Source organism: Micromys minutus (genome assembly GCF_963924665.1).
Source record: "Micromys minutus genome assembly, chromosome: 31".
NCBI lineage: Eukaryota > Metazoa > Chordata > Mammalia > Rodentia > Muridae > Micromys > Micromys minutus.
In genome coordinates this window covers 503,055-529,171 of record NC_137966.1, presented here as the reverse complement: position 1 = coordinate 529,171, position 26,117 = coordinate 503,055, and the positions used below count along the sequence as shown (strand labels likewise).

The 26,117-nt window shown below is 38.3% G+C and overlaps 1 protein-coding gene and 1 pseudogene across 2 annotated transcripts in view; one reads left to right on the top strand and one right to left on the bottom strand.

Annotated features, from left to right (window-relative positions):
* Nucleotides 1-792: 792 nt before the first annotated feature.
* Nucleotides 793-1,473, bottom strand: LOC308440085 (serine/threonine/tyrosine-interacting protein-like; annotated as a pseudogene). The gene has a single exon. The product of its transcript is annotated as a serine/threonine/tyrosine-interacting protein-like (transcript).
* Nucleotides 1,474-4,492: 3,019 nt separating this feature from the next.
* SOX30 (SRY-box transcription factor 30) overlaps nt 4,493-26,117 on the top strand; it is a gene marked incomplete at both ends in the record, with an annotated part of 33,846 nt that continues 12,221 nt past the window's right edge. Inside the window, 4 exons of the mRNA XM_080942545.1 lie at nt 4,493-5,507; nt 7,113-7,352; nt 8,525-8,704; nt 18,250-18,742. Coding sequence (XP_080798671.1) covers nt 4,493-5,507; nt 7,113-7,352; nt 8,525-8,704; nt 18,250-18,742 — 1,928 coding nt within the window. The remainder of the gene's footprint in view (nt 5,508-7,112; nt 7,353-8,524; nt 8,705-18,249; nt 18,743-26,117) is intronic.

The following is a 26,117-nucleotide window of genomic DNA, read 5'->3' as shown; positions in this document are numbered from 1 at the left end:
AACTCTGAGAAGACCAAGTCTACATTTGGCTTTAACAGCAAAGAGAAAAAGTCATGTGGAAAATGTATCTGGTTCTAGAAAGTAAGACCTCTTTGATCATTACAACTTTTCTCATTTAGAATAAGGGAGGCAATTGGGAAGGAAGTATTAACTGTATTAACATTAGTAAAGTAGGCTAATTGGTTAAAGTCATGATTTAAGATATGGGACCAAGGGGTCTAAAAAAATGGAAATCAAGTCACTGAATTATACTAAAAAAATGTGGACGAATTCTACATTTTGTTAATGTTTCTGTAAGAGGCTCCATCATAAAATTGAGCTGTAAAATTACTTAAAATGTAATATATATAACACAAAATGACTTTTTAGGAAACATTAGGAAATTTGTTTGTTATAAATTATCCAAAAATCTATCAACAAATCCCCTAGTTTGTATTTTGTTTAAAGTAATAACTTTGTATTATACAAATAAATTTCAAGTATGGAAAGTGCATTATTGCAATAATACCTCTTTGCAAGTCCAAAAGTCTTGGTTTATAATAAAACCATAAAGTTTTTTTTTTTTTAAAGTAAACCCCATCACCCATCAGCGCCATCTACTGTAGAAGTCCAACAACCCAAAGTGTTGTTCAACAAGTTGCAGAGAAACATGTCTGGAAGCAATGTATAATTGAAAAGAAAGTATTTGTGTGTTTTCCATTTCTATTACCATCACCAGGATCCTCTCCTCTCTAGGTGGAGCTCACACCCATGTGACGTTAGCAATCCTGTGCAGTGAACGGTCCTCACAGGTCAGCCGTTCTGTGCGGTTGCCACTTGCATGTTTCCTAAGTCATCTTCTTCTTCATGTGTTCTCTTCACACTACCTGTGGTACCAGAATGAACAGATAAAGACCTTTCTATCTGGAGTGGTGACATCATCTGTATTGTTAATTTTGCTAAGTAGATGGCTTCATATTCCTGAAGTTGGTGGACAAATCCAGCATTAGGATTAATACAAAATCTCCTTTCTTGGACATAAGCAAATGCATCTCTGTACTTCATCCTAAATGTCTCCATGATGTATGCAATAACAAAGGCCGCACTTCTAGAGATACCTGCATTCCCATGAACAAGAACTTTTCCTCCATTTTGTAAGCTTCCATCAATAAACTCTTTTGTCATAGGGAAAAAACGTATTATGTTTTCAACTGGATTATCAGCAATATCCAAGACTAAATATCTAAGTAACTGTAGAAAGTTTGGTTTGATAAAGTTTGCTTCAATATTTTGCCGTATGCAAATTATATGTGTTATGCCATGTTTCTGCAGTATAGGTAGCTTGCTTTTCATAGCAGAAGAGTATGGGCCTAAGAACAATCCGGGCAAAACTTCCTGCATCTCTCATAGGGTAAGTCCACTCCTTGAGAAGGAAAACTCGGCGTCGTCTTTACACTGCGGGAGCGAGGGGAACTCCAGTTTCACGTCTTCCATGGTCCCAGGGCCCCGGTGGGTGGGCGCAGTGCACCCGGCCGCCCCCCCCCGGGGGGGGCTGGCAGAGGCGACAAGGGAAGGAGGGCGGGCGGAGGGCGGGCAGAGGGCGGGCTGGTGCGCGGAGGGCTCACAGCGAGCACTCGCGGACCAGAGGGTCCGGGCGGCTGCGACAGGAAGGCGGAGGGCAGGGCGGTGCGCTGCCAGCCGCCATGCTGCGGCCATCTCCCTCCCGCAGGTCTCCCTAGCTTGTTCTCTCTTTAACCTGTCTCTGTACAACTGTCCCAGTAAAACTGTCTCCTCTCTCCAAGATACTCTTTCTAAGTAGCCTCTTTTAACTCTCTCTTCTTGAGAGAGTTGGGCATATCCTATTCTGTCAAATCTTTCTCTGATTTGTCACTTTGTTTGCCACTCAATTAGACATAACTTTCAAATACAGGTGCTTCCTTCTACAGACAAACTTTATTTTCACTGTTTGGGATTATTTTCACTGTTTGTTGTATGCACTAGGGGTGTGTATTACAGCCAGAGGGATTAAAGGTGTGTGCTAAGGCTGAGCCACACCACAACTAAAAAGTTTTTTTTCTCCCTAGTAAACAACACAATCTCAGGGGTTGGAGTGTGATCAAATATTCTGCAACACTGTTCAGCTGTTCTGAAATCTTTCTGATGTGCTATTCCAGTCACTGTTACCACTTAATGAAAAAAGAAATATTTTGAGGGGCCAGCAGGACAACTCACTGAGTAAAAGCATTTGCTACCAAGCCTGGCAACCTGAGCTCCTGGGAACCCATACTGTGGCATGTACATAAACCCCTGTCCCCAATACACAGACACACATTATACCATCTCACACACACCATAAATAAATGTAATTTTTAAAAATTGAAGAAATATTTAAGTATCAATGTAATACCTGAGTAGTCCTTCTCCTTTCCCTTCAGTCAGATATTTTGTCACATATCTTGGGGTAGTGAGGTTGTGTAGCAAGTATCATGCTCTGATGATACTTTTCTTATTATAAAATGTCTTGCTTGTCTCTACTGGAATACATATTAACACTTTTCCAAACCTCTCATGACCATTGTTTGTGTGGTCTGTGCCCTGCTTTAAATCCTTTCGTTTCAATTACTTTGTCCACTCTATATAGACAACATAGACTTTTAACCTTATTCCTAACATTGATTGGAACTTTTACTTCAGTAAAGCTATGTTCTTTTTCTGATTTCTTGGTAGTATTTTTTTAATTTAAAAATATTTGTCTTCTTAGTGTAATAATTACATTTTGTTCTATTCTTTAAGCTAAGCACTTTTTCTTTTTTTGAGATGCTAAGGTATTGAACATAGCAAGGCTTTTACAAATCGTTTTGTTTAGTATGGTTTGGTCTATTTGAGAAAGAATCTCATATTGTAGCCAGTACTGAACTGTAATAGACATATAACTCAGGGAAACTTGTGACAACCCTTCTGCCTCAGCCCCTTAAGCACATTCTACATGTTTAGTTGTCCATTTGTGTTGTGTTCTTCCACGTATAGATGTATAAACTTATATTTAGCAGAATGACAATAGAATTCATCTTTGCCTTGGATATACTCTTCATCTTCCTCAATATTGAGTTGTAACTTTTTAGTCAGGATGTCTAGTGATGCAGTAAATGTTGATAATTTCTCATTTATTTGGTAATATTGAATTAAAATTAAACACACTTCTTGTTAAAAGAAGCAGCACACACATGAGAAAAAAACAACTTAAAATGAGCCCTTAAATATACATGGTATTTTTTATTAGGCTATGGCAGTTCTTATTTATTTCCTCATTCAATAGGCACTTATTGAACAATTACTTAACAGTCAGGGAGTCAATGATGAGCAAAACACAAGCAGTTCTTCCCCAAAGGAGGTAACAATCAACTGGAAGAGGCGCAGAACAATCACATAAAGAAGGCACTTGAAAGGATGTGATCAGATGTGAGTGCATAAAAGAGATTCGAACGGATGCTGAGTCATCGTTTTCTCTGATCGGACAGTTCAGTTCCAATTTGAAAAATAAGCGGGAGTTACAGACATAAATGCTTGACTTCCAAGAATGGCATGACTGGAGGTGGGGAGGGGGGTAATGTGGTTGAAGTGTAGAAAACTCAAAGAAACCGTAGGTAGAGCCTAAGCTACTAACCAGGCCTATCAGGCTCTGCCTGGTTAGAATTTCGGACTTTTATCACATAACAAGTGGAAGAAGCAGATAGATTTTAGGGAAATGTGACAGGGTTAGTCTTGTGTTTTTAGAACTACTGGCAGACGGGGAGTAGTGGGACATAGGTGAAGAGCAAGGCAACAGGAGTACTGCAACATCCATACAGAAGTGAAGGATGATGAAAGCTTTGGCCAGGAAAATGGTGGTGGAACCTCAAAAAGTGGATGAATCTGGGTCGCACTTTGGAAGTAGTGTGATTGAAAATTCAACTAGTAAAATAGTTATAGATAGTCAAACACCAGTTTCAGTAAGATCAATTAATGAGATCAGTGATCAGACCCGGGCTTAATGAGGACACAATGCCGTGAGCCAAGGCCTTGAGCCTAGGCCGCAAGAAAGGCCCACGCCTTCATCCTTGGAGGTCCTTGGTAAAGGCGTGGAACCTAGGGGTTTCCTAGACAACGCCATTGTCACGCTCCGGGAGGGGGCGGGGTAACCAAGGACAAGACCTAAAGAGAATCCGGAAGAGAGGGAGAGTGAAGAGGCGTGGAAAATGGGACACAAGAGCTTCGGCCGGGGCTATGGCGGATGATTCCAGGGTTCTCGCACACGGATAGAGGGTGGGAGGAGCCGAGGAAGGTGCCTGTGATTGGCTAGCCGGGGACACTGGGCCGCTCATGATTGGGCGAGGCGAGCCCAGCTGTGGAGCGCGTAGGGTTCTGGGTAGCCAAGGCCTTGGAAGGGTCTTAACCGAAAGGGGGAGGGGGAGGCCGCCAACAAACGGCTGAGCTCACAATCCTGGCCGCGACCTAGCGGGCCGCCCCCTCCCCCATGGAGAGAGCCAGGCCGGAGCCGCTGCCGCCGCCGCCGCGCCAACCGCCGCGGCCCACCCCTCCGCGCCCGTTGCGCCCCGCTCCGCCCGCGCAGCCCGTCGAGGCCGCCACCTTCCGGGCCGCGGCCACAGAGCGCTCTCAGTCGCCGTCGGCTCAGGCCACGGCCGCCATCGCCGCGGTGGCCTCGTCGTGCGGGGATGCCGCGGCGGCAGGTGCTCAGGCTGGGACTCGACGCCTGCTGCAAGTGAAGCCGGAACAGGTGCTGCTGCTGCCTCCTGGACCGCGGTTACCTCAGGCTCCCGACGAGGGCGCCGGCGCCGCCTCGTCCGCGCAGGCGCGCCTGCTGCAGCTAAGGCCGGAGCTGCTGCTGTTGCCGCCACAGTCCGCGGCCGACGCAGGCCCTTGCAGGCCGGAGCTGCGCCCCATGCAGCCCCGGACGCTGCTCGTCAAGGCCGAGAAGCAGGAACTGGGTGCGGGCTTGGACTTGTCGGTGGGATCTCGGAGGACCACCGAGACCGGCCCTAGAGCCTCGAGGGCTGCCAAGTTAGATGGCACCGGGAAGGCCCTCGACGGCCGCCGAGGGGATGAGAAGAAAGCCAAGCTGGAGGCAGAGGAGGCCTCGAGGGATGCGCTGAAAGGCGGGGAAGGCAGGAGCCTGCTGGCCATCGGAGAAGGAGTTATCAAGACCGAGGAGCCAGACAGACTCAGGGACGACTGTAGGCTGGGCACGGAGGCCACGTCCAATGGCCTGGTTCACAGTAGCAAGGAGTCCATCCTGGCCCAGCCTCCCAGTGCTTTTGGGCCACACCAGCAAGACCTAAGGTTCCCTTTGACTCTCCACACCGTCCCTCCAGGAGCCCGTATCCAGTTTCAGGGGCCTCCGCCTTCTGAATTGATACGGTTGTCCAAGGTCCCCCTGACACCAGTGCCTATTAAAATGCAGTCCTTGCTGGAGCCTTCTGTAAAAATCGAAACCAAAGATGTTCCCCTCACCGTGCTTCCCTCAGATGCAGGTATTAGAAGTTAGGGGAATCTGGCTTTCACAGTTAGGTCTATGTTGCACAGACACAGCAGTTCAGGAGCTGAAGCTTGAACAATAGAATCATGGTATGATTCTTAGCCTGCACAGGGATTGCTTCTGATTGATTTGCCCATATACTAGTAAAATACACTTGAGTATTTTCTAAAGTTTTCAAACACTCTTGAGACTTAGTAAACAGACTTAGATAATAGACACAATAGATAATTGTTAGATAATCCAGATTCCTCAGCTTATAAAAAAACATCAAATTTTCTATTGTAGTGGGTTTATGTGTATCAAAAAATAGAATAATACCAGTGTTTGGAGAAAAATGATGATAGTTGTTTATATTGACTATAGATGTTAAAGGCAAAGAGTAGCTTTTCTGGGAGAAAACATACATGTAAAACATTTTGGTATTCTAAAAGCTAAAGCTTTTAAGAAATATTAATAAAAATGATAAGCCAAGTTATTTTTAAAAAAAGTTTAAAAGATATATTTAAAGCACATATATAAGCATACATTTATATATATTTAAAAGAAGCGACTACAACCAAATGGTACTTTATAGTGTTTTCAAGAATATTTCAAACAAATCCTTAGGATTAGTTCACACAGAACTCTGTGCCACTAAATGTTTTGGGAAGTCATAATCCTTCATGTTTTCATGAACTTTTGTGTTATTATTTTTTAATTTTCAGTGCCGATTCTACCCACTTCTGTGTTTTAAATAACTTAAATACCCCTTTCTACTTATGTGTTCATGCACAGACATGTTCCCAAGTCGTCCTTGGCACATACCACTTTGTACACCTGATTTATATGGCATTAGGAACTGAACCCAGGGTTCGATGCATAGTAAGCAGTATCCTATCAACTGAAGCTATATCCTCAGTCAGCATTATTTATTCTAAACATCCTTTGCACATCCATCAAGTAACCCTAAAATGAATCGTTGTGAAAAATTCATAGATAGTGCTTTTATGAACTGCATAGGGATACAAATTTAATGAATTTCCTTTAGAAGAATTTTAACTACCATGACTCTCAGGGTCATGTATATAATTTTCTCCCAGGACACGAGACTAGTTTTAATTTTCTCCCAGGACATGGGACTAGTCTTAATAGTTCAGTGTTGCAGGAATTTTACCTTCTAGTGAAAAACTTTTAGCATAAGCATCTTTGCTTTAAAGACACTGCAGCTGCTTCTATAAATTACTTCCTTTAAATCCTTACATAACTAACACCTACATAGTGCAGGTGCATAGTTAAGGTGTCTGCTCCTTAATATTAGTGAGAAATAAACTAAATGTTAATTACTGTTAGAGATATTAATGAAACTCAATAAATAGCGATCCAGTGTGTCTCTAATGTTACCTCACAGTATCTTCAACAATATTATACTCTCTAGGAGTCACTCTAAGCTCCATCTTAGAATGCTGAGTTCAGGACTATGAGGAGTTTTGGAATCTCATCAGCACTTTGCTATATTATAGTGTATGTTTTCGGGTACTCTATAAGTATAGATGAAGGTACACTTCACTTTAAAATTGCACGTGCGGCACATTAACTTAGTCTCTTAATTTTTGTCATATAGGAATACCTGATACTCCCTTCAGTAAGGACAGAAATGGTCATGTGAAGCGACCCATGAATGCATTTATGGTTTGGGCAAGAATCCACCGACCAGCACTAGCCAAAGCTAACCCAGCCGCCAACAATGCAGAAATCAGTGTCCAGCTCGGGTTAGAGTGGAACAAACTTAGTGAAGAACAAAAGAAACCTTATTATGATGAAGCACAAAAGATTAAAGAGAAGCACAGAGAGGAATTTCCTGGTAATCAAATGAAATGAACAAAGGCTCTTTCCAATTTCTTTTAAATTTATTTAGGTAAAGATTAAGTTAGGTTGAGATTTCCTAATCTATGTGTGACAAAGAAAATAATGGTTAACATGATGATGATTGAATTAATACTAAGCATACATTTTCTTAAATAGAATGCAGTTGTGAAATACCTGATTTCATATTTACCGGCTACTGTAAATGAGGAGACATTGGTTTTACTGTAGTCTTGATGAAATACATATAGGTATATACAAACATACATATATAGTTATAGCTTTATAGTTGGCTGTAAATCTCCATAGTTCTATTTCATAATATGTTAGACATATTAAATAATCAGGCAACAGAATAAACAGTTCCCATTTAGAAGATAATAAAAATTCAGGAATTAATAATATCCTTTTTCATTTCAAAGTTAAGTGGGTGTGAGAACATAGACCTGTGTTTTGATTAATAGATTTATTCCTAGCATGATACAGTTTGGACCAACTGATTCTTCCTCAGCAGTAAGGGCACTGTGATAAAGGTTGAGAACTGTGCATTCTTTGTGGCCTATAGAACTGCATAGTGGGAATGTTTTTCTGAAATATAAGCAGAAATATATTAGGAGGCAAGATTATGAAGTTTCACCTGGACAGAAACAGTGATCATGTACATGACAGTGCCACACTTCTGACTTTGGGAAGAAATTAAGGTGTTTATGGGTTTTAGCAATTGCCAAGACTCATAGAATGAATTCTTAACTCAGGCACAAACATAGTGACTGGTTATTAGTGACTATTACATTGTAAGCCACTGACATTCATATATTATAGAATGCAAAAAGAAGAGGAGATATATAACATCTTATGGGGTATTTTTCTTCCACAGAGGCAAGGCTTTGGGATTCACACTCAATGACTGGTGTAGATTCTGTCATGAAATCATTCTGTGTCCTTGTGTAGAAGGCATTTGACCTTCCTTTCTACTATGGGTTACATTAACAGAATTAGATATGTGGATGTTAAAATGCACAGTGCAGTATTTGTTCACAGAAATAGCATCATGCAGCTGGAAACTATCCCTTTAAACAACCCATATTTTAAAACTTTAAAGTGAGCTTGGTTTTATATGAAAAAGCCAGAGTTTAGGTATTCATATTAAAAGTCTCTCTTTTTCTGTAGGTTGGGTTTATCAGCCTCGTCCAGGAAAGCGAAAACGCTTCCCTCTGAGTGTTTCCAATGTATTTTCTGGTACCACACAGAATATTATCTCTACAAATCCTACAACAATTTATCCTTACCGCTCACCTACCTACTCTGTGGTAATTCCTGGCCTTCAGAACACCATCACTCATCCAGTTGGTGAGTTGGTCCTACTGTAGATTATTTGTAAATACCTACATCAAAATTTTATCTATTAAGTTGAAATTTGGTTTTTGTTAAACTTATAATTTAGAACAATAGTAAAGAAATAAAACCAAGAAGGGATAAAATGAAATATTAAATGGGAGAAGGAACAAAAGAAGATTCATGTGGAAAACTGACTTTCTACAAAATTCAGGGTGAGAGCCAAGATTAGTCAATAAGGAAGGAAATTGCTGGTGTAATTAAATAGGAAATAGGGATGGTTTAACATCCAGCATAAAAGAACACATTGCTAATGGGATTTGAGGCATCCTGTCAATGGAACTTAGTAAGGCCACTGCTCCTGAAAAGCGATGGAAGCTATTCATTTTTTATAAATTCTTTTTTATATCTTTATCCATTTTTTATAAATTTGGTTCATGTTCCTTACAGGCTTGGTTATGGATGATAGGAATGCTACATTGAGATTCTCAAAATTTGACTACCTGTTGCATTATTGGCTTGTTTCGCCAAGATATTTACAACCATCTCTTAAGGAGAGTGCCATCCATTCACTATTGCTGTTGCTTGTCTTAAAGCTGCTCTTCCCAGTCTGCCTGTCTGAGTCTCCTAATGATAAAGCTGGCCCTATTGAGTTAGAGATGGATAGAGCATGAAAATGGACTTACTAATAGTTTGAATTTTCAATACTTTTTCATTAAAGATTTTAATACATACAAGTGTTTTGTTTTCCTATATGTTAAGTTCTCTCTCTGTCTCTCGATTTGTTTCTCTCTCTGAATCTCTGTGTGTGTCTGTGTGTGTGTGGAGAGAGAGAGAGAGAGAGAGAGAGAGAGAGAGAGAGAGAGAGAGAGAGAGAGAGAGAGAGGGAGGAGAGAGAGATCAGAAAAGATCCTCTGGGACTGGAGTTGTATTTGGATACTGGGACCTGAACCTGGGTCCTCTGCAAGAGCAGCAAGCACTCTTAACTTCTGGGCCCATTTTCAGTGTCTTTTAAACTGTGCCATTTAGCCAATGGACTAAGCAAAGGTGCACTCAGGATACTGATGGAAGATAAGTTGATCTGTAGCCTCAATTTTGTAATACAGTCAGGAATTTTTAGTGTTGATTGTAAGACTGTGTTTCAAACTGGGCTTTACTATATCTTTGTTTTCTTTTGCAGCATTAGATATTTTTTACTTTAGTATGTTTCTTCTTTTTATCTCTTCCTACCCCCTACCCCAGACTTTACTTGCATCTGTTTTGCCCATTTTTCAAATGCTCATGTTTCTCTGGAACAGATTTATCAATGTTGTTATTTGAGGTCCTTAAGATTTTATACAGTGTATCACTTTTATACCATCTATGGGCTGGAAGAAAACTACAGAGTTTTCCTGATATTGGTAGGGTTTGTGCATCATGATTTTGTTACTTAAATATGGTAGACAGAATTACAGGAAGCAGCTCAGAAACATACAGCAGTAAACAAAAACATCGTCATGAGACTCTAAAAAATTGTTTACAGTAATATTTCTTCTGAGGGTCAGCGATGGTAAAGATTGATTTTTTGGGGGGTCCCAAATGATAAGTCTAAACATTTTGTAAAAATAATTTGAGAACTGTTTTTAGATAAGTATCATTCATAGTGAGGAGATTTACTTTCTACTACTATCCTGTACAGTTGTACAACTTTGAAATATGTCTAGTTATTTCCATCACTTTCATATCATTTTACTTAGAGGTGATAGTGTAACTAGGACGTTTGAAAATTTCACATCCTAAAATATCCATAAAATTATTAAAGTTAGTTAATAGATATTACAAGTTTTAAAGAACCATAGTTATTGGCTAGGCATAGTGGCACATACCTTTAGGGAGGTAGAGGCTGGTGTCTCTCTGTGAGTTCAAGGCTAGCCTGGTCTACAAAGCAAGTTCCAGGATAGCCTGGGATACACAGAAACTCTGCCTCAAAAAACAAAGAAACAAAATTCTATAGTTTTAATCTACTATAAACTATAGTTTGCAGATACTGATTTTAACCTTACTTCTTTGTTTATTTTAGCTAGTTTTATGTTCTAAACACAAAGTCATGGTAATTTTGTTCTTTAAACATATATTTTATTCTTGTGAAAGAAACATCGAAGTTGTGAGGCACAGTTTTTTCTTTTACAGAACTAAATCATTTAGTAATTTTTGTGAACTTATGATACTATATAGGCAATCAACTTTTTAAATACGGAAAGTAGGCTCACTACACTATTGTGCTCAAAGTCACCATTTGAATAATAAGACATTGTTCTTATTTTGCTTCTGTTGTGATAAAAATATTCTTAGCAGGAGAAAGGGGTTATTTTAGTTCATGGTTTCAGGGTCATAATTCATCTCTGGGAAGTAAAGGCAACTTAAAACGTCTAGTCACATCAACCAACAAGATCAGAAAGACTAAATGGATGCCTGCTGCTTGACTTCTTGTTGATACACAATCAGCTCAATTTCTCTACTCTTAACAGGATGTCTTTCATAGGGAATGGTACCACCCACAGTGGGTTGCATCTTACATCAATTAATACAATCTCTTATAGACACACCCACAAACCGATACAACTTAAGCAGTCCCTCACTGAGGCTCTTTCCAAATGATTTCAGGCTGTGTGAATTTGACATTTGAAGTTATTCATTACAGAAGTGATGTACACTTAGCAAAATTGCTCTGGGAGAATCTACTTCTACCTACATTATTTAATATCTTATGCTTTACCTTTGAGTTTTTCCACAATAATTATGATAATGATACTGAGACCTATTTTTGTCAGTTTGTAAACTTAACTATTGATCTAATATTCTCAAACTTCCTTTTGTGAAAATTAGATTCAGGAATCTTAAGATCATTGGAAGGATTGTGTTGAGTCTCCACAACTCTTCACTTGTCTTTGAAACTATTACTGTCTAAGCCAGTGTTTCTCAACCTGTGGCTTTCAACCCCTTTGGGGTATACAGATATCCTGTATATCAGATATTTATATTACAGTTCATAACAGTAGCAAACTTAGAGTTATAAAATAGCAACAAAATAATTTTATGGTTGATGTCATCACAATATAGGAACCATATTGAAGTGCTACAGTATTGCGAAGTTTGAGAATTATTAGTCTAAGCATTTTCAATGATTTTTGTTCTTTCTGGTGAAGAATTTATCAAATCAGGTTGTTTAGAGTCACTTGGGTTTTGTTAAGTCATTTTCCTTCCAAATATCCAATTTTTAAAAAAGTTTTGTGTATATGTATGTACAAATGTGTGCATATATATGAGTGCTAGTTAGAGGTGCCTGAGTAGGCCAGGAGGTGTCAGGTACTTTTGGAGCTTGAGTTATGGTTGTGAGCCACTTGACATGGGTGATAGGGTGTAAAAGTAATTTTAAAAGTGACAGCTTTTTCTCTACTTCTGGCTAGCTTCCAAATGAATGAGACTGAGACTAAGGTTTATTTAATTAACTTACAACACAACAACTGGGCAATCATTGGTCTATTCTAATCTAATAAACTAATCTGGTTACCTCTCAGTCCAAATATTTACATTTTAATTTTGGTCTGGCTCTTTGGGCTTCAGATGCTTCTCCATTTTATCCTCAGGAGACCCCTTCCTTGTGGCTGAATCCCCTCTTCTCCCTCTCAATCTCTTCTCCTCTGGCTGGTAGAAGTTCTACCCTATTCTTTCTTCTGCTCAGCCATTGGCTGGTCAGTTTTTATTGACAAATCAGAGAATAAATGGGGAGCAATATTTACACAAACTAGAGACAAGAAATTCTTGAAATAGCATTACAGTCTCATGTCTGGGTTGCAACAAGTTATAATGGCAGAGAAATCAGCATTTGAATAATACACATTATTGTATTTGTAGGCACAGAAACAATATGTCTGCACTGGGAATCAAACTTGAGTCCTCTACCAGGGCAGTTAAGTGCTTTTAACTGCTGAGCTATATCTCTCCAGCCTCCAACTGCCTAATTTTTAGTTACACTGACTTAAAACACTTAGACTAGTTTTTTTTTTACATAAGATTTTGATAGTTTTCTCTTAATTTGACCAACTAACAACTTGATAATTGAGGAGTATGTTTTTCTTTTCTGCTTTTAGCATTATTGTCTAAACAACCACTTTTCTATAAATGTTTTAGTTGTCCATCTACCTTTAGTAGTCTTCTACCCTTAACCAACATTTGTGATGCAAAAAAGTGAATACAACCTCATTATTCCATTAGTGATTTAGAAATGCATTATTAAATATTGCACATCAAATTCGTGGATGTTCTAGACACATAGACACATTTTTTCCCCTTACAACTTTATTTTAAAAGAGAGATACATGTACAGATTTTTAAAAGCATTTTGGCATAAAACAATATGAATATATTTTTGTCAGTACTTGATATTTTTTAAAGGTTTGATAGTAAGCATTGAAATCTTACTAGTTACCATAAGCATAAAGTACATATAAAACAAAACGCAACATTGAAATAGTCAAAGTTTTCTTGGTGTCTATAGATTAAACATAGTGATTTTTAAATACCAAAGATTGCTACAATGCTATCTTCTTAGCTCTTGAGTTATTAATGATTTAAGGTCTAGGTGTATTACACTCTGAGAGGGTGCTATACACTTATTGTTGTTTTTTCCCTAAGAAGGACCGAGGCTTCCACTTTGTGGCCTTTCTTTTTTTGAGCTTCATATGATCTATGAATTGTTTCTTGGGTATTCAGAGCTTTCTGGGGCTAGTATTCAATTATCAGTGACTGCATATTATGTCTGTTCTTTTGTGACTGGATTACCTCGCTCAGGCTGATATTCTCTAGATACATCCATTTTCCTAGGAATATCATAAAGTCATTGTTTCTAGTAGCTGAGTAGTACTCCATTGTGTAAATATACCACAATTTTTGTATCCATTCATCTACTAAAGGACATCTGGGTTCTTTCCAGCTTCTGGCTATTATAAATAAGGCTGCTATGAACATGGTGGAGCATGTGTCCTTATTGTATGTTGGAGCATCTTTGGGGTATATGCCCAGAAGTGGAATAACTGGGTCTTCAGGTAGTACTATGTCCAATTTTCTGAGGAACTGCCAGACTGATTTCCAGAGTGGTTGTACCAGCTTACAACCCCACCAACAGTGGAGGAGTGTTCCTCTTTCTTCAAATCCTCACCAGCATGTGCTGTGATCTTAGCCATTCTGACTAGTGTGAGGTGGAATCTCAGAGTTCTTTTCATTTGTATTTCCCTGATGACTAGGGATGTTGAGCATTTCCTTAGGTGCTTCTTAGCCATTTGATATTCCTCAATTGAGAATTTTTTGTTTAGCTCTGTACACCATTTTAATAGGATTATTTGATTCTCTGGAGTCTAACTTCTTGAGTTCTTTGTATATATTGGATATTAGACCTCTGTCAGATGGGGGATTGGTAAAGATCTTTTCACAATCTGTTGGCTGCTGTTTTGTTTTCTTGACAGTGTCCTTAGCCTTACAGAAACTTTGCAATCTCATTAAGTCACATTTATCGATTCTTGGTTTTAGAGCACAAGCCATTGGTGTTCTGTTCAAGAAAATTTCCCCTGTGCCCATGTGTTCTAAGGTTTTCTTCACTTTCTCTTCTAATAGTTTCAGTGTACCTGGTTTAATGTGGGGATCTTTGATCCACTTGCACTTGATCTTTGTACAAGGAGAGAAGAAAGGGACTATTTTCATTCTTCTGCATGCTGACTGCCAGTTGAGCCAACACCATTTGTTGAAGAGGCTGTCCTTATTCCACTGAATGTTTTCAGCTCCTTTGTCAAAAATCAAGTGATGATATGTGTGAGAGTTCATTTCTGGATCTTCTATTCTGTTCCATTGATCTACCTGCCTATCTCTGTATCAGTACCATTTGGGGTTTTAACACAATTGTTTTGTAATATAGCCTGAGGTCAGGGATGGGACACATTTTTTCGTTACTGAGTTCTCTCTAATTTATGTAGACAGCCTGAGCTCAGTTTTGTTGGTTATGCTATCACTTTGTTGACAATCTTTTACTCTCTAGAATTCATACATTTTTCTTTAAATGTTTTAGTTATATTTACTACCAATCTTTGCATTGGTGTGCCACTTAGTTTATGTACTTCTTAAATAGAACAGGAAGAAGAAAACTTCATTACTTTATTACTGTTCTAATCTAAAAGTCAACAGGTCTGTCTTGGCCTTAGGATTCATTCTTAGAAGTTGCTATATCCATTAAAAACTCTCTTCAACTTTCCAAAAATCTCCTTAAAATGTTGTATAATTCCAGGGAGGACTTAACCATTGACTTTGAACCTACAGCTAAGCTGTCAAGAGGCATGAAAGGGAGGGGCTCTGTATTCATAAGGCCTCCCACCTGGAACCACTGGCTGGCTGGTGATGGAGTCTATGCACCCACTGGTGAGCCCACTAGGCTCAAGTGGATGCTTCCAAGCTCACGAACACATAGGTGGCCCTGATTAAACTCAGTGGGCCACAGAACAAACCAAAAGACAGAGCATGGGGAAGGGATTTATAGGAGGAGGTTCACAGCTGTGGAAAGTACGTAAGAAAGAGTGGCGCATGGGAGGACAGTGATGCATTAAAAATGTGTGAAGTTGTCAAATGACAGTCAATAAAAACTACTTTAATAACAACAGAAATTAAAGTGGTATAGTTCTTTATTGTCAATTCTCACGAAGATGCCTCACATGTTTCACCTCATTTTCCTGGACTTTTTGTTATCTTGTTCTTTCCCTAGAAATCAACCTTTCTTAACAATGGCCCAAATACCTTCCCAATTTTCAGTCTCTCCTTTTCTCTTCTTTTTTTTTCCCAAGCGACTTGCTGGTTCTCCTCATTAACTCTACAAAGTTGCAGTGGTTTCTTCTTAAGGGCTGGAACATGAAGGACTTTCTGTTTTACAGCTATTCTGCTTTTTGTATTTGGATTGGTTATTTGGATTTTGGAATTTTTTTCTTTTGCCCCTTTGTATCTAAAGCTGTTCTTTATTTCATGTAATTGTTGGACAGTTCTGTCTTCTTTAAGAGCAAGCTTGTTGTTTACTCATATATGGATGTTTCTGGTTGCTAAATACTTCTTCTCTTCTAAAAGGTGACTAATGGATGGAGGTCTTTCTTTCTTTCTTTCTTTCTTTCTTTCTTTCCTTCCTTCCTTCCTTCCTTCCTTCCTTCCTTTCTTTCTTTCTTTCTTTCTTTCTTTCTTTCTTTCTTTCTTTCTCTCTTGCTTTGCCTCTGTATCTTTAACATCATTAGAATGTGGCCTTTGGAGCACTGTATTCATGCATTCAAACCTGCACAAGGCATCAAGAACATGGAGGACCACATGTGAGTGCACTCACTGCAGCAGTGATGGACACTGCTTATGTTGTATTGGGTAGCCCTTAGCCACTCCTAAATGCCAGTGAGTCTAGGGCATTGTGCTTTTGCTGTGTCCTAGAAAAAAAAAAAAAAGAAACCACATCACTGACTGATTTCTAATGGTTAGTGTCTACTATAGCTTAACAACTGAGTCATCAGAACTCTAAGCATTTTTTTTTTTTTTGATCTTCTTATCACTGACATACTAATGGTTGCACACTTTTAACTTCCTGCTTACCTAGAGTTACTGAATAACTTTAACCAAATATAGTAGTTGATATATGTCAGTAACTTGTCATTAAATGAATGCATGATTATCACTCTAGGCCTCCTTTCCCTCTCTTTTATACAACTATCTTAGAACACTGGAAACGATGAAACCCTTTCAATGACTTAATATTCAGTGTTCTGTAAAGTTCTATTTTTTTTCCTGATAACTAAGTGCTTATGCTGGGTATGGGAAAAAGAGCTCAATGTTGGACGTAGGTTAATGTCTTGATCATGGAAATAATTTAAAATTTTGAGAGATTTTACAAGTTTGCCTGGCCTTGCAATTGTCGAGAGGCACTTCAGATCTCCTTACAGCAGATCAGTGTAGAAATATCTGCTTAGGTTTAATTGTTTTTCCTTTAATCAAATCTTAACTCTTTCTTTAAAGATTTGTATGTGTGTATGCATGTGTTTCTGTGCATACCTATGCATGGCGGCCAGAAATGGACTGTTTACAGGTACTTGTGAGGCCCCTGGCTTGTTACACGAATGCTGGGATCTGAATTCTTGCCCTCATGATTGCAAAGCTCTAATCACTGAGCAATCTTTCCAACCCCTCTGAACTATTTTTTAATTCAGGTTCTTGGCTAGATCCTGGTAATAAACATAAGTAACCAAATTTAGCATAATAATACATGCTTGTTATCCCAGTACCCTGGAGGCAGAGGCAGATGATTGGGAACCTGAGGCCAATCTTGGACTCAAAGATTAAAACAGTATCATTTCTACCCTCCTGCTGCTCTTCATTGGGCAGGGAACCATCTTGAAATGGATGGATGGGTTTCTTCCTACTGAGGTTTAGAAGGGCATTACCTGCCTCTATTAAGGCAAGGAAGGAAAGGGAAGTCTTACTGAATAATGTTAAAAGAAGGTCTGCATTTTGGATCATTGAGAGTCATTTATAACTGTAACATCTGTACTTGGAATGTGTTTTCATTAACAGACACCTAGTTGACTCTATTCCAAAGGCTTTTGTTTGTAATTTGTTATGAAAGCTTAGTTCAATTTAGTCTGCGTGCATTGTTTGATATGTAATAGCATCTCAAACCAGCAGTGCTGTATTCTTTGGAAATGAAAGGATAAATCATATGGCTACCTTTACGAATTCTGCCCTTTCCAATCATGTCCTGCTAGGATTCTGTCCAAGTCTGTCACAATGGCTAACCCATGATAAATCCTATTCCTTTTGGAGATTTCCAGGTATATTTGCTTTCAATATAGTAAAATGAAACTATTTTCTTGATCGTTTGCTTTCAACTAAAAAGTATCATAATTTTAAATGTAGAGAAAAGTATGCAAAATGAAGGAAAAATGACCCACAGTGCTACTTTGAAACTTCTTTTATATGAAAGTAAAATAAATACCATATTGACCAAAATCCAGATACCAGGAAATGAACATCTAGAGTTTCCTACGACCCATGCATCTTGTCCCCTACTCCTAGATGATTATTCCTTAATGATAACTGTTGCCAGTAGTTTTATGTTATTTCTGTTTATAAGTCAACATTCAATGCATTCATTCTTTTGATTTATCAATAATAATTTTTTATTTATTTACCTATCCAAAAGTTTGTTAAGAACTTGCTTATTCTGTGTTAAACAGAAGTTGAGCTTGCTCACAGTAGTGAACAAAACAGAAGTTCTCTCTTTTTACGACACTCGGAGGTTAGTTCAGTACAAGAAAAATGTAAATTCACAAGAAATTACAGTGACTTCAGAATTGTCAGAATACTATAAATTAGGAGAGTGGTTTGATATGATACCATTACTAGGTGAGGGTGGATAGTAAACTCTCCTTCAAAGATACAAGTTATCTTTGGTGTGGTAGATACCAGTAGGGATCCTAATAGTGGTTAACTTAACTCTGCTATTTTTATTTCTGAAGGTGAAGCCCCACCTGCCATCCAGCTGCCCACACCTGCAGTCCAGCGCCCAAGCCCCATCACACTTTTCCAGCCCAGCGTCTCCAGCACTGGCCCTGTGGCCGTTCCGCCTCCAAGCCTGACGCCCCGCCCGTCACTCCCACCACAGCGCTTTTCTGGGCCTTCCCAAAATGACGTTCATAGGCTCCCTTCAGGAACCAGTCGCTCTGTGAAGAGACCCACTCCAGTCTCTCTGGAGAGCACCAACAGGATTCCAGCTGGTGCAAGTACTGCCCATGCCAGATTTGCAACCTCGCCTATCCAGCCTCCCAAGGAGTACGCCAGCGTTTCCACTTGTCCCCGAAGCACTCCAATACCCCCAGCTACTCCCATTCCACACTCACACGTCTATCAGCCCCCGCCCCTTGGCCATCCAGCCACACTGTTTGGGACGCCACCTCGGTTCTCCTTTCATCACCCTTACTTCCTACCTGGACCTCATTACTTCCCGTCAAGGTAAACAGTTTTCTACCTCTTACCTAAAATACTAATGACATTTTACACTGGAGGACTTTTCTTTCCTGGTGAAAACTGGGCTTCCTCGGTCAGGCTTCCATTCAGCTTTAGAGGCAAAGTAAGAACCAAGCAGTCCATTCAGATGGATGAAGGGGTCACATGAAGATCCAGGGAGCTTGAGCTAGAGAGACAGCTGTTTCTCCACTCCAGCCTTTCTTTCCCTGTGAGAATATGGTGTCCATGTTTTTAATGTGGTTTCATAGGAAACAGTAACAAAAGCTGTGTGATCCCTTTGTTTTAGCTGTGTGCTTATGTATGAGAATTGTGTGGCATCTTGTTGAATGCAGATCCTGACTATTAGGGTATAGGAATAGCCTCACCATGCCTGAGTCTGCATTTCTCATACGCTCCTAAGTGATGCAAGTTCTATTTCATTATGGTCCACATTTTGAATAATGAGGGTGGAAAAAGGAAGATTTTCAAGCCACGAGAGCTAGAATGACTAGTCGAGTTACATATCTTCTTCATGTTCCTGTTACCAAACCAGAGAATTTGCCATGTAAATTATCAGGAATAAGATAGATTTTTGTAGGGAAATATCTTGGGAAAGCAAATTGAAATTTCACTTTGCAAATATCTTCTACTTCCCTGTTGCTCTTAATTATGTAAATACAATTTATGTTGTGATTGGAGTACTGAAATGTTTGGTTTCAACCTTTTGTTGGATAGATTAAATAATAGGACATTTAGCTTTCTTACCAAGACAAGGCTTCTAATATTTGACTATTAATGTGCAAATTATCTGATACTTTAAAGAACTTTTTCAAAAACTATAAAATAGGTTATTCAGGGCATGGTCAGGGAAAGGGAGGGGAGGGGGAGGGGAGAGAGAGAGAGAGAGAGAGAGAGAGAGAGAGAGAGAGAGAGAGAGAGAGAGAGAGAGAGAGAGAAGTAGAGGCCAGCCATGAGCATGTATGTGGCAGGGTGGGGAGGGACTGGGGAGATAGTGGGAGCAGGAAGGAAAGAACAAGAGAGGAGCAAGAGAGCAAGAGTAAAGAACTTTTTATAAGGTTTTGAAAAATAAATACTTAGAATACAGAAACAATTTCTTTAGCAATAGTAAAGTGCTTTTAAAATTTAAATTTGATTGGACTTAGGAATGCCAACATAGCATACCAAATATAAATATCAAGGTAATACTCTTTTTCAAAATGGAAAGTGAGATATATTTTATACTTAAAATCCTTTGTCATTGTTCTCTTGACTTTTGTCCATATATATCTGATGATAGGTTTTCCCAAGGAATAACTAATATATTTATGCTTTTAAAATATTTATTTATTTATTTATTTATTTATTTATTTATTTATTATATATAAGTACACTGTAGCTGTCTTCAGACACACCAGAAGAGGGCATCAGAACTCATTACACATGGCTGTGAGCCACCATGTGGTTGTTGGGATTTGAACTCAGGACCTCTGGGAGAGCAGTCAGTGCTTTTAACCACTGAGACATCTCTCCAGCTCTATTTATGCTTTCTTAAATGGAAAATCTAGTATAGGAAAATGAACAAAATTAGCTGATTTCCTTTTAGTTTTCCTTGTCTGTAAATTGATAATGGAATTTTACAAAGAATATTTCCCTAAGTACTCCAGTACAATGATTGTGATGATTGCTTGCAATAGAAATATACACATATTTTGTGTATTCATTATATTAAAAATTAAGTTGGTTGGGCATTTTAATGGCGTGATACTTAGACATGATCATGCAGCTCTGAGGTCTTGTCTTCCTGCTTTTGTATATCAGCCATTTTATTTTGTTTTTGTGAAACTCTTCCTTCTGACAACATTTCTCTCCTCTGGTTAATTCTTTTTTTTCTCATCCTTCCTTTGTCTCCTTCTTATAGCATATTTTAAAAAAGATTTACTTTTATTTATGTGTATATGTGTATGTGGAAGCCAGGAGAAGAGTATTAGATCCCTCAAAACTGGACTAACATGTGGGCTGCCTGATGTGGATGCTGGAAACTTAAAGTTCTGGCCCTCAGGAAGAGCAGCATGTTCTCTTAACCAGTGAGCCATCTCTTCAGTCCACTGTACTGTTTTTTATCTTTATATAAATTTATAGATAAAAAGATATGTAGAGTCTTTATTCTGTTCATTGAATGTTGCAATGAAAAATATTGAAAATTATATGAAAGATAAATGAGGACTTAGTACCCTCAAATAAAGAGAAAATATACTCAAATGGTATATGTGTAATACAGAACATAGTTGAGAGGATTCCTGATCTATAAAAACATAGCAATTAGTTGTAAAATTTTACATAAACCAAAGCCAACCAAACAACACCCAGGTTAAAATTTTTCAGAACAACTATTTGGTGTAGATCTAAGGATTTGACTAAAATTATGTACTCTTTATACTCATATACATGCATACTTTTGTCTGAACTTTTATGGAGAAGGAATATTTATAGCCCTCACATATAATGACTTTAGTTACTATAGAATGCTTTCTGCTGTAGATACCTAGAAACATTTAATTTAAATATGAGTAATTTAATACTTAGATGAGCTGATAAGAAAGAAAAATAAGTTCTTAAGAGCCAAAAATGGCCAACAAATGGAAATCTACTTACAGTGGCCCTAGAGATGGTTTTCAGATTCAGAAATGGTCTCGGTGGCTATAAAGTTGGATTTAAATGCCTGTAAGAGAAGGCATCCAGTCTTGGGCTTATGTGTGGTCTCAAACTAAAATCTTCCCCATAAATCAGAACTACAAGAGGCCTTTTCAACATTATAATAAAGAAAATAGAAAACCTTTATATCCAAATCAGATAAAATATGAAGAAAAATATTCCATTTGTTTTTGCCTGGAGTTCTGTGTAATTTCTAAAGTGCATTATTTACACACTGATTTAGAATCTAAAATTTCCTCAATACACTTGATGAAGACATTTTTAATTTGATAAATTCATGTGTGATTAGTTGCAGGCTACATGGGAAACTCTTTTAGATGGACGCTTCTACTACGTAGACAAATTGGAACTTACAACAGGGCAGAGAAGTGCTTAAAACATGAGACAAAGCAGTCATTAAGAATATAAGTTTGGAGCTGGGGAGATGGCTCAGTTGATAGAGCATGAAACCTGAGTTTTGGGTAGGCAGAGACAGGTAGATGCATGGGGGATGGGGAAGTCACTGGCTAGCTAGCCCAGTCTAATTGGCAAATCCCAGGTCTTAGCAGAAGACCCTGCCTCAATTGTGGTGGAAGCTGCTGAGGAGGGACATTCAGGTTGATATTTTACCTCTGCATACACTCATGTATAAATGCTTTGTGCCTCCTAATGTGCATCTGTACATACACACAGACACACACACAGAATAAGAGTTCATAGAACTTAGAATTAATATCACAAGAATTAGAAATAATTTAAATTTTCTTAAGAAACTAAAAGTACATATTTTGAATCATTACTGAAGATATATATTTCAGCTCAAATACAGTATTGGGATTGGATTAACCTTTAAGTGGAATGGTAAAAATATGCAAAATATATGTATTGCAGGAACAGTGGTCTGTGGGAGGCAGAAACCTAGAGGAACAGACTTTGGGGAAATAGGATTGTTATTGAGCTGTAACAATATATTAGCTAAATATACATTTTCAGCAAACTTAAATAAATAAATAAATAAAACCAAACAATTAAACGCAGTCCATTCAAAGGCAAAGCTAAGAGTTGGATGTGGTATCATGTGACTACAATCCTTGTACTAAAGAGGCTAGAACAGGAGTAGTGTAAGTTCAAGGCTAGCCTGAGTTTCATAACAGTTGTTAGACCTAATAGGTAGTAGCCTAAGCTACCTCAGAGTGAATGAATTGATGAGCAAATGGATTAAAAGAAAAGAAAGCCATGCCAGGTGGTGATGGCACTCAGGAAGCAGAAGCAAACAAATCTATGCATTGGAGACTAGCCTGGTCTACAGAGTGAGTTCTAGGACAGCCAGGGATATACAGACAACCCCATCTAGAAAAAAATAGTATATGTATATATACATATATATTTATTCTATGGTTATTAATTGATTTCAAAAGAAACCGCATGGAACAATTGGTTTTTCTTGGAGCAGAGTACTGCAGTACATAGAAATGTTATGCACTGACAGAGGCAGTACACAATGGCTAGTAAATGTGTAATTGTTTCTGAGAAAGGAGATGAAGCCAGATGATAACCCACCCAGAAGTGGTAAATAATAGTGTTAATATACACTATATAAGTGTTTACTTAATGCCCATTCACTTCTTGGTTTATCTAGTAGATATAAAACTAGGGTTTATAGTATATGCAACTGTAATTTTCTTGTTGATGGTAATAAAGGAGAGAAGATGAGAAGTATATAAAAATCAACATTGTAAAGTAAATTATCTTTGTTATAAATGTAAGCAGTGAGTTAATCTGGCAACCCTATTTTTTAACCAGCTAATTCCCCAAAAACTACACAGAGAGACTAAGATTCATTAAAATTGCCTTGATCCAAATACTTGAATCAAATGCCATTCTAAACCTCCATGTTGGTCAGGCTTCTTCTCAGACAATATTCCTGTATTAACTTGGCTTTTTTTTTTTTTTTTTTTTTTTTTTTGTCCTTTCTTGATTCTGCTCTCTTTTCCTGATGTTTCTTTATCCACCTCCCTCATGACTCCTTATTCCACTTCCTCTCTTTCTCCACCCCTCCTAGAATTAGAAGGCCCACCTAGTTCTCTTTCTAAAATTATATATTGGCTCATTGGCTTTTATTGGCAAGGCACATAATGAATGAGGAGCAGTGTTTCTACAATCTTGAGACAGGAATGACTAAGAATGAATATAACAAAGCTATGTCCAGATTGAAACATGATATGAGGACATTTGAATAACACACACAACAGTAAACTACACAGTGCAAAACATTATGCCTGTATTTCCCCTTTTTTGTTTAATAAAAGGCTCTTTTCCTAATAATATATATATATAATATTTATGAAACAATTATAAAAACCATGACATATGATATACATTTACAAATTAGTCCATAGTATTTTGCAATTAAGGAAATATTTCTATTTTCTATCTCATCTTTATGTGTTTAAGGTTTTGTACCTAACTCAAATTTTATCCTAACTTGTATTACCAACATATAAACATCTTCCTAGACCTAAAACATCTTAAATCCGAAACAACTCAAGTTTAATTATGAGACTATAGCTATAATCCCATCAGAGACCTGAGAAGGAATAATTATCTGAGAAAGTACTAAGTACATGCAAGCAGCTTCTAAGATTATATAAAAGACAGACATAGTTGCTTGAACAGTTCCCCAGAATTGTCTCTATAATATTGGGGCATCCACTTTCAGTCTTCTGGCCCAGTATATCTGACACACTCTTTGTCAAGCAGAAATTGTGAAGTACTTGCTTGTCTTGGCAGAACCTGGCAATCAGCTTCCAATTGGGTTCCAGTCGGCTTCCCTGTGTCAGTTTGCCCTTCCTGGACAGCATTTTGTTTGTAGTTGTAGCACATAGAGTTTCTTTGCCCATTGCTGGCTTGCCACAACTGAAGCAACTCCATATGGAAATTATTGATGTTCATCATCTTTGAAATGGAATGGAGAACTCTCAGAAGACCTGTTTCATAATCAAAAAATATATTTTAATAATGAAACAACTTTAAATGCCATATTCTGTGAATTTCTGAGGTTTTTGAAGACCAGCTATCTATAGCATATCTGAGTTGTCAAACATTGTTTATTCTTAGCTACTTACTATTCGAATAACCTTGAAAACATTTTGTAAATACTCAACATTTTTATTATTAACATATAAAATAGTGGATTTCATTCTGTTGTTTTCACACACGGGTATCATCACATTGCTGATATTTATCCCACACTTGCCTTCTCTCAAATCCCTCTGTGCTGCTGGCTCTCTTTCCTCACCATTAGTTCTTCCCCAGTTCATGTCACATATGTATATGTATACGTGTGCATGTGTGTGTGTGTAAATCTAGATACCATATGTAAAAGAAAGCATAGAACATTTGTCTTCCCTTTATTACTCCCTTGTTCTTCAGTCTCTTTAAAACTCTTTCTCTTCCTCATATTATCCCCCTGGTACTTTCATGATCTATGTATACATACTTTTTAAAATTCTAGATTCTTAATATGAGAGAGTATGCAATATTTATCTTTCTGAGATGACTTATTCTGCTTAGTATAACCCTCAGTTTATTTTTTTTCCCTGCGAATGACATGTCATTGTTCTCTGGCTGAATAAAACTCATCACACACACATATACATACTCGAATATGTCACATATTATTTATCTATTCCTGTATTAAATGGCATTTAGGCTTAATTCATATTCCCTCAACCAGGGGGCCATGCCTAACCTCTGGATATGCCTTTAACAAGTTGTCCCTCACCTTTGTGAGATATTTTAGTTAATGTCATCCCCGTAGGTTTCTAGGAGGCTCTTGCTTTCCTGGCATCTGGGACTTTATGGTTGCTACCCCCACTTCCCCATCATGGTTGCTACCCCCACTTCCCCATCCTCCATTGCTACACACCTCTGTTCAATTTCCTAGCCCTTTGTATATCTTCTCTATCTCCTTTGATACCTGATTTTGCCCCCTTTTGTCCTTTTCCTTCCTCTCTTCCTCCCTAGTCCCTCACACCTTCTACTTCCCTTGATTATTTTGTTCCTCCTTCTAAATAGGATTGAAGCATCTACTCTTTAGTGTTCCTTCTTAAGTTTCATGTGGTTTGTGAGTTCTATCATGGGTGTTCCAAGCTCTTTGCCTGATATCTACTTATCAGAGAGTACATACCATGTGTGTTCTTTTGTAACTGAGTTACTCCACTCATATTTCCTAGATCCATTGATTTGCCTGTGAATTTCATGAAATCATTGTTTTTAATAACTGAGTAGTGCTCCATTGTATAAATGTACCACATTTTCTTTATCCATTCCTCTGTTGAAGGACATCTGGCTTTTTTTCCAGCTTCAGGCTATTATAAATAAGGCTGCTATGAATGTGGTAGAGCATGTGTCCTTATTACATGTTGGAGCATCTTTTAGGTATATGCTCAGGAGTGGTATAGCTGGGTCCTTAAGTAATACTATGTACAATTTTCTGAGGAACTGCCAGACTTATTTCCAGAGGAGTTGTACCAGCTTGCAATCCGACCAGCAATGGAAGAATGTTCCTCTTTCTCCACATCCTTGCCAACATCTGCTGTCATTTGAGTTTTTGATCTTAGCCATTCTAACTGGTGTGAGGTGGACTCTCGGAGTTCTTTTGATTTGCATTTCTCTGATGACTAAGGAT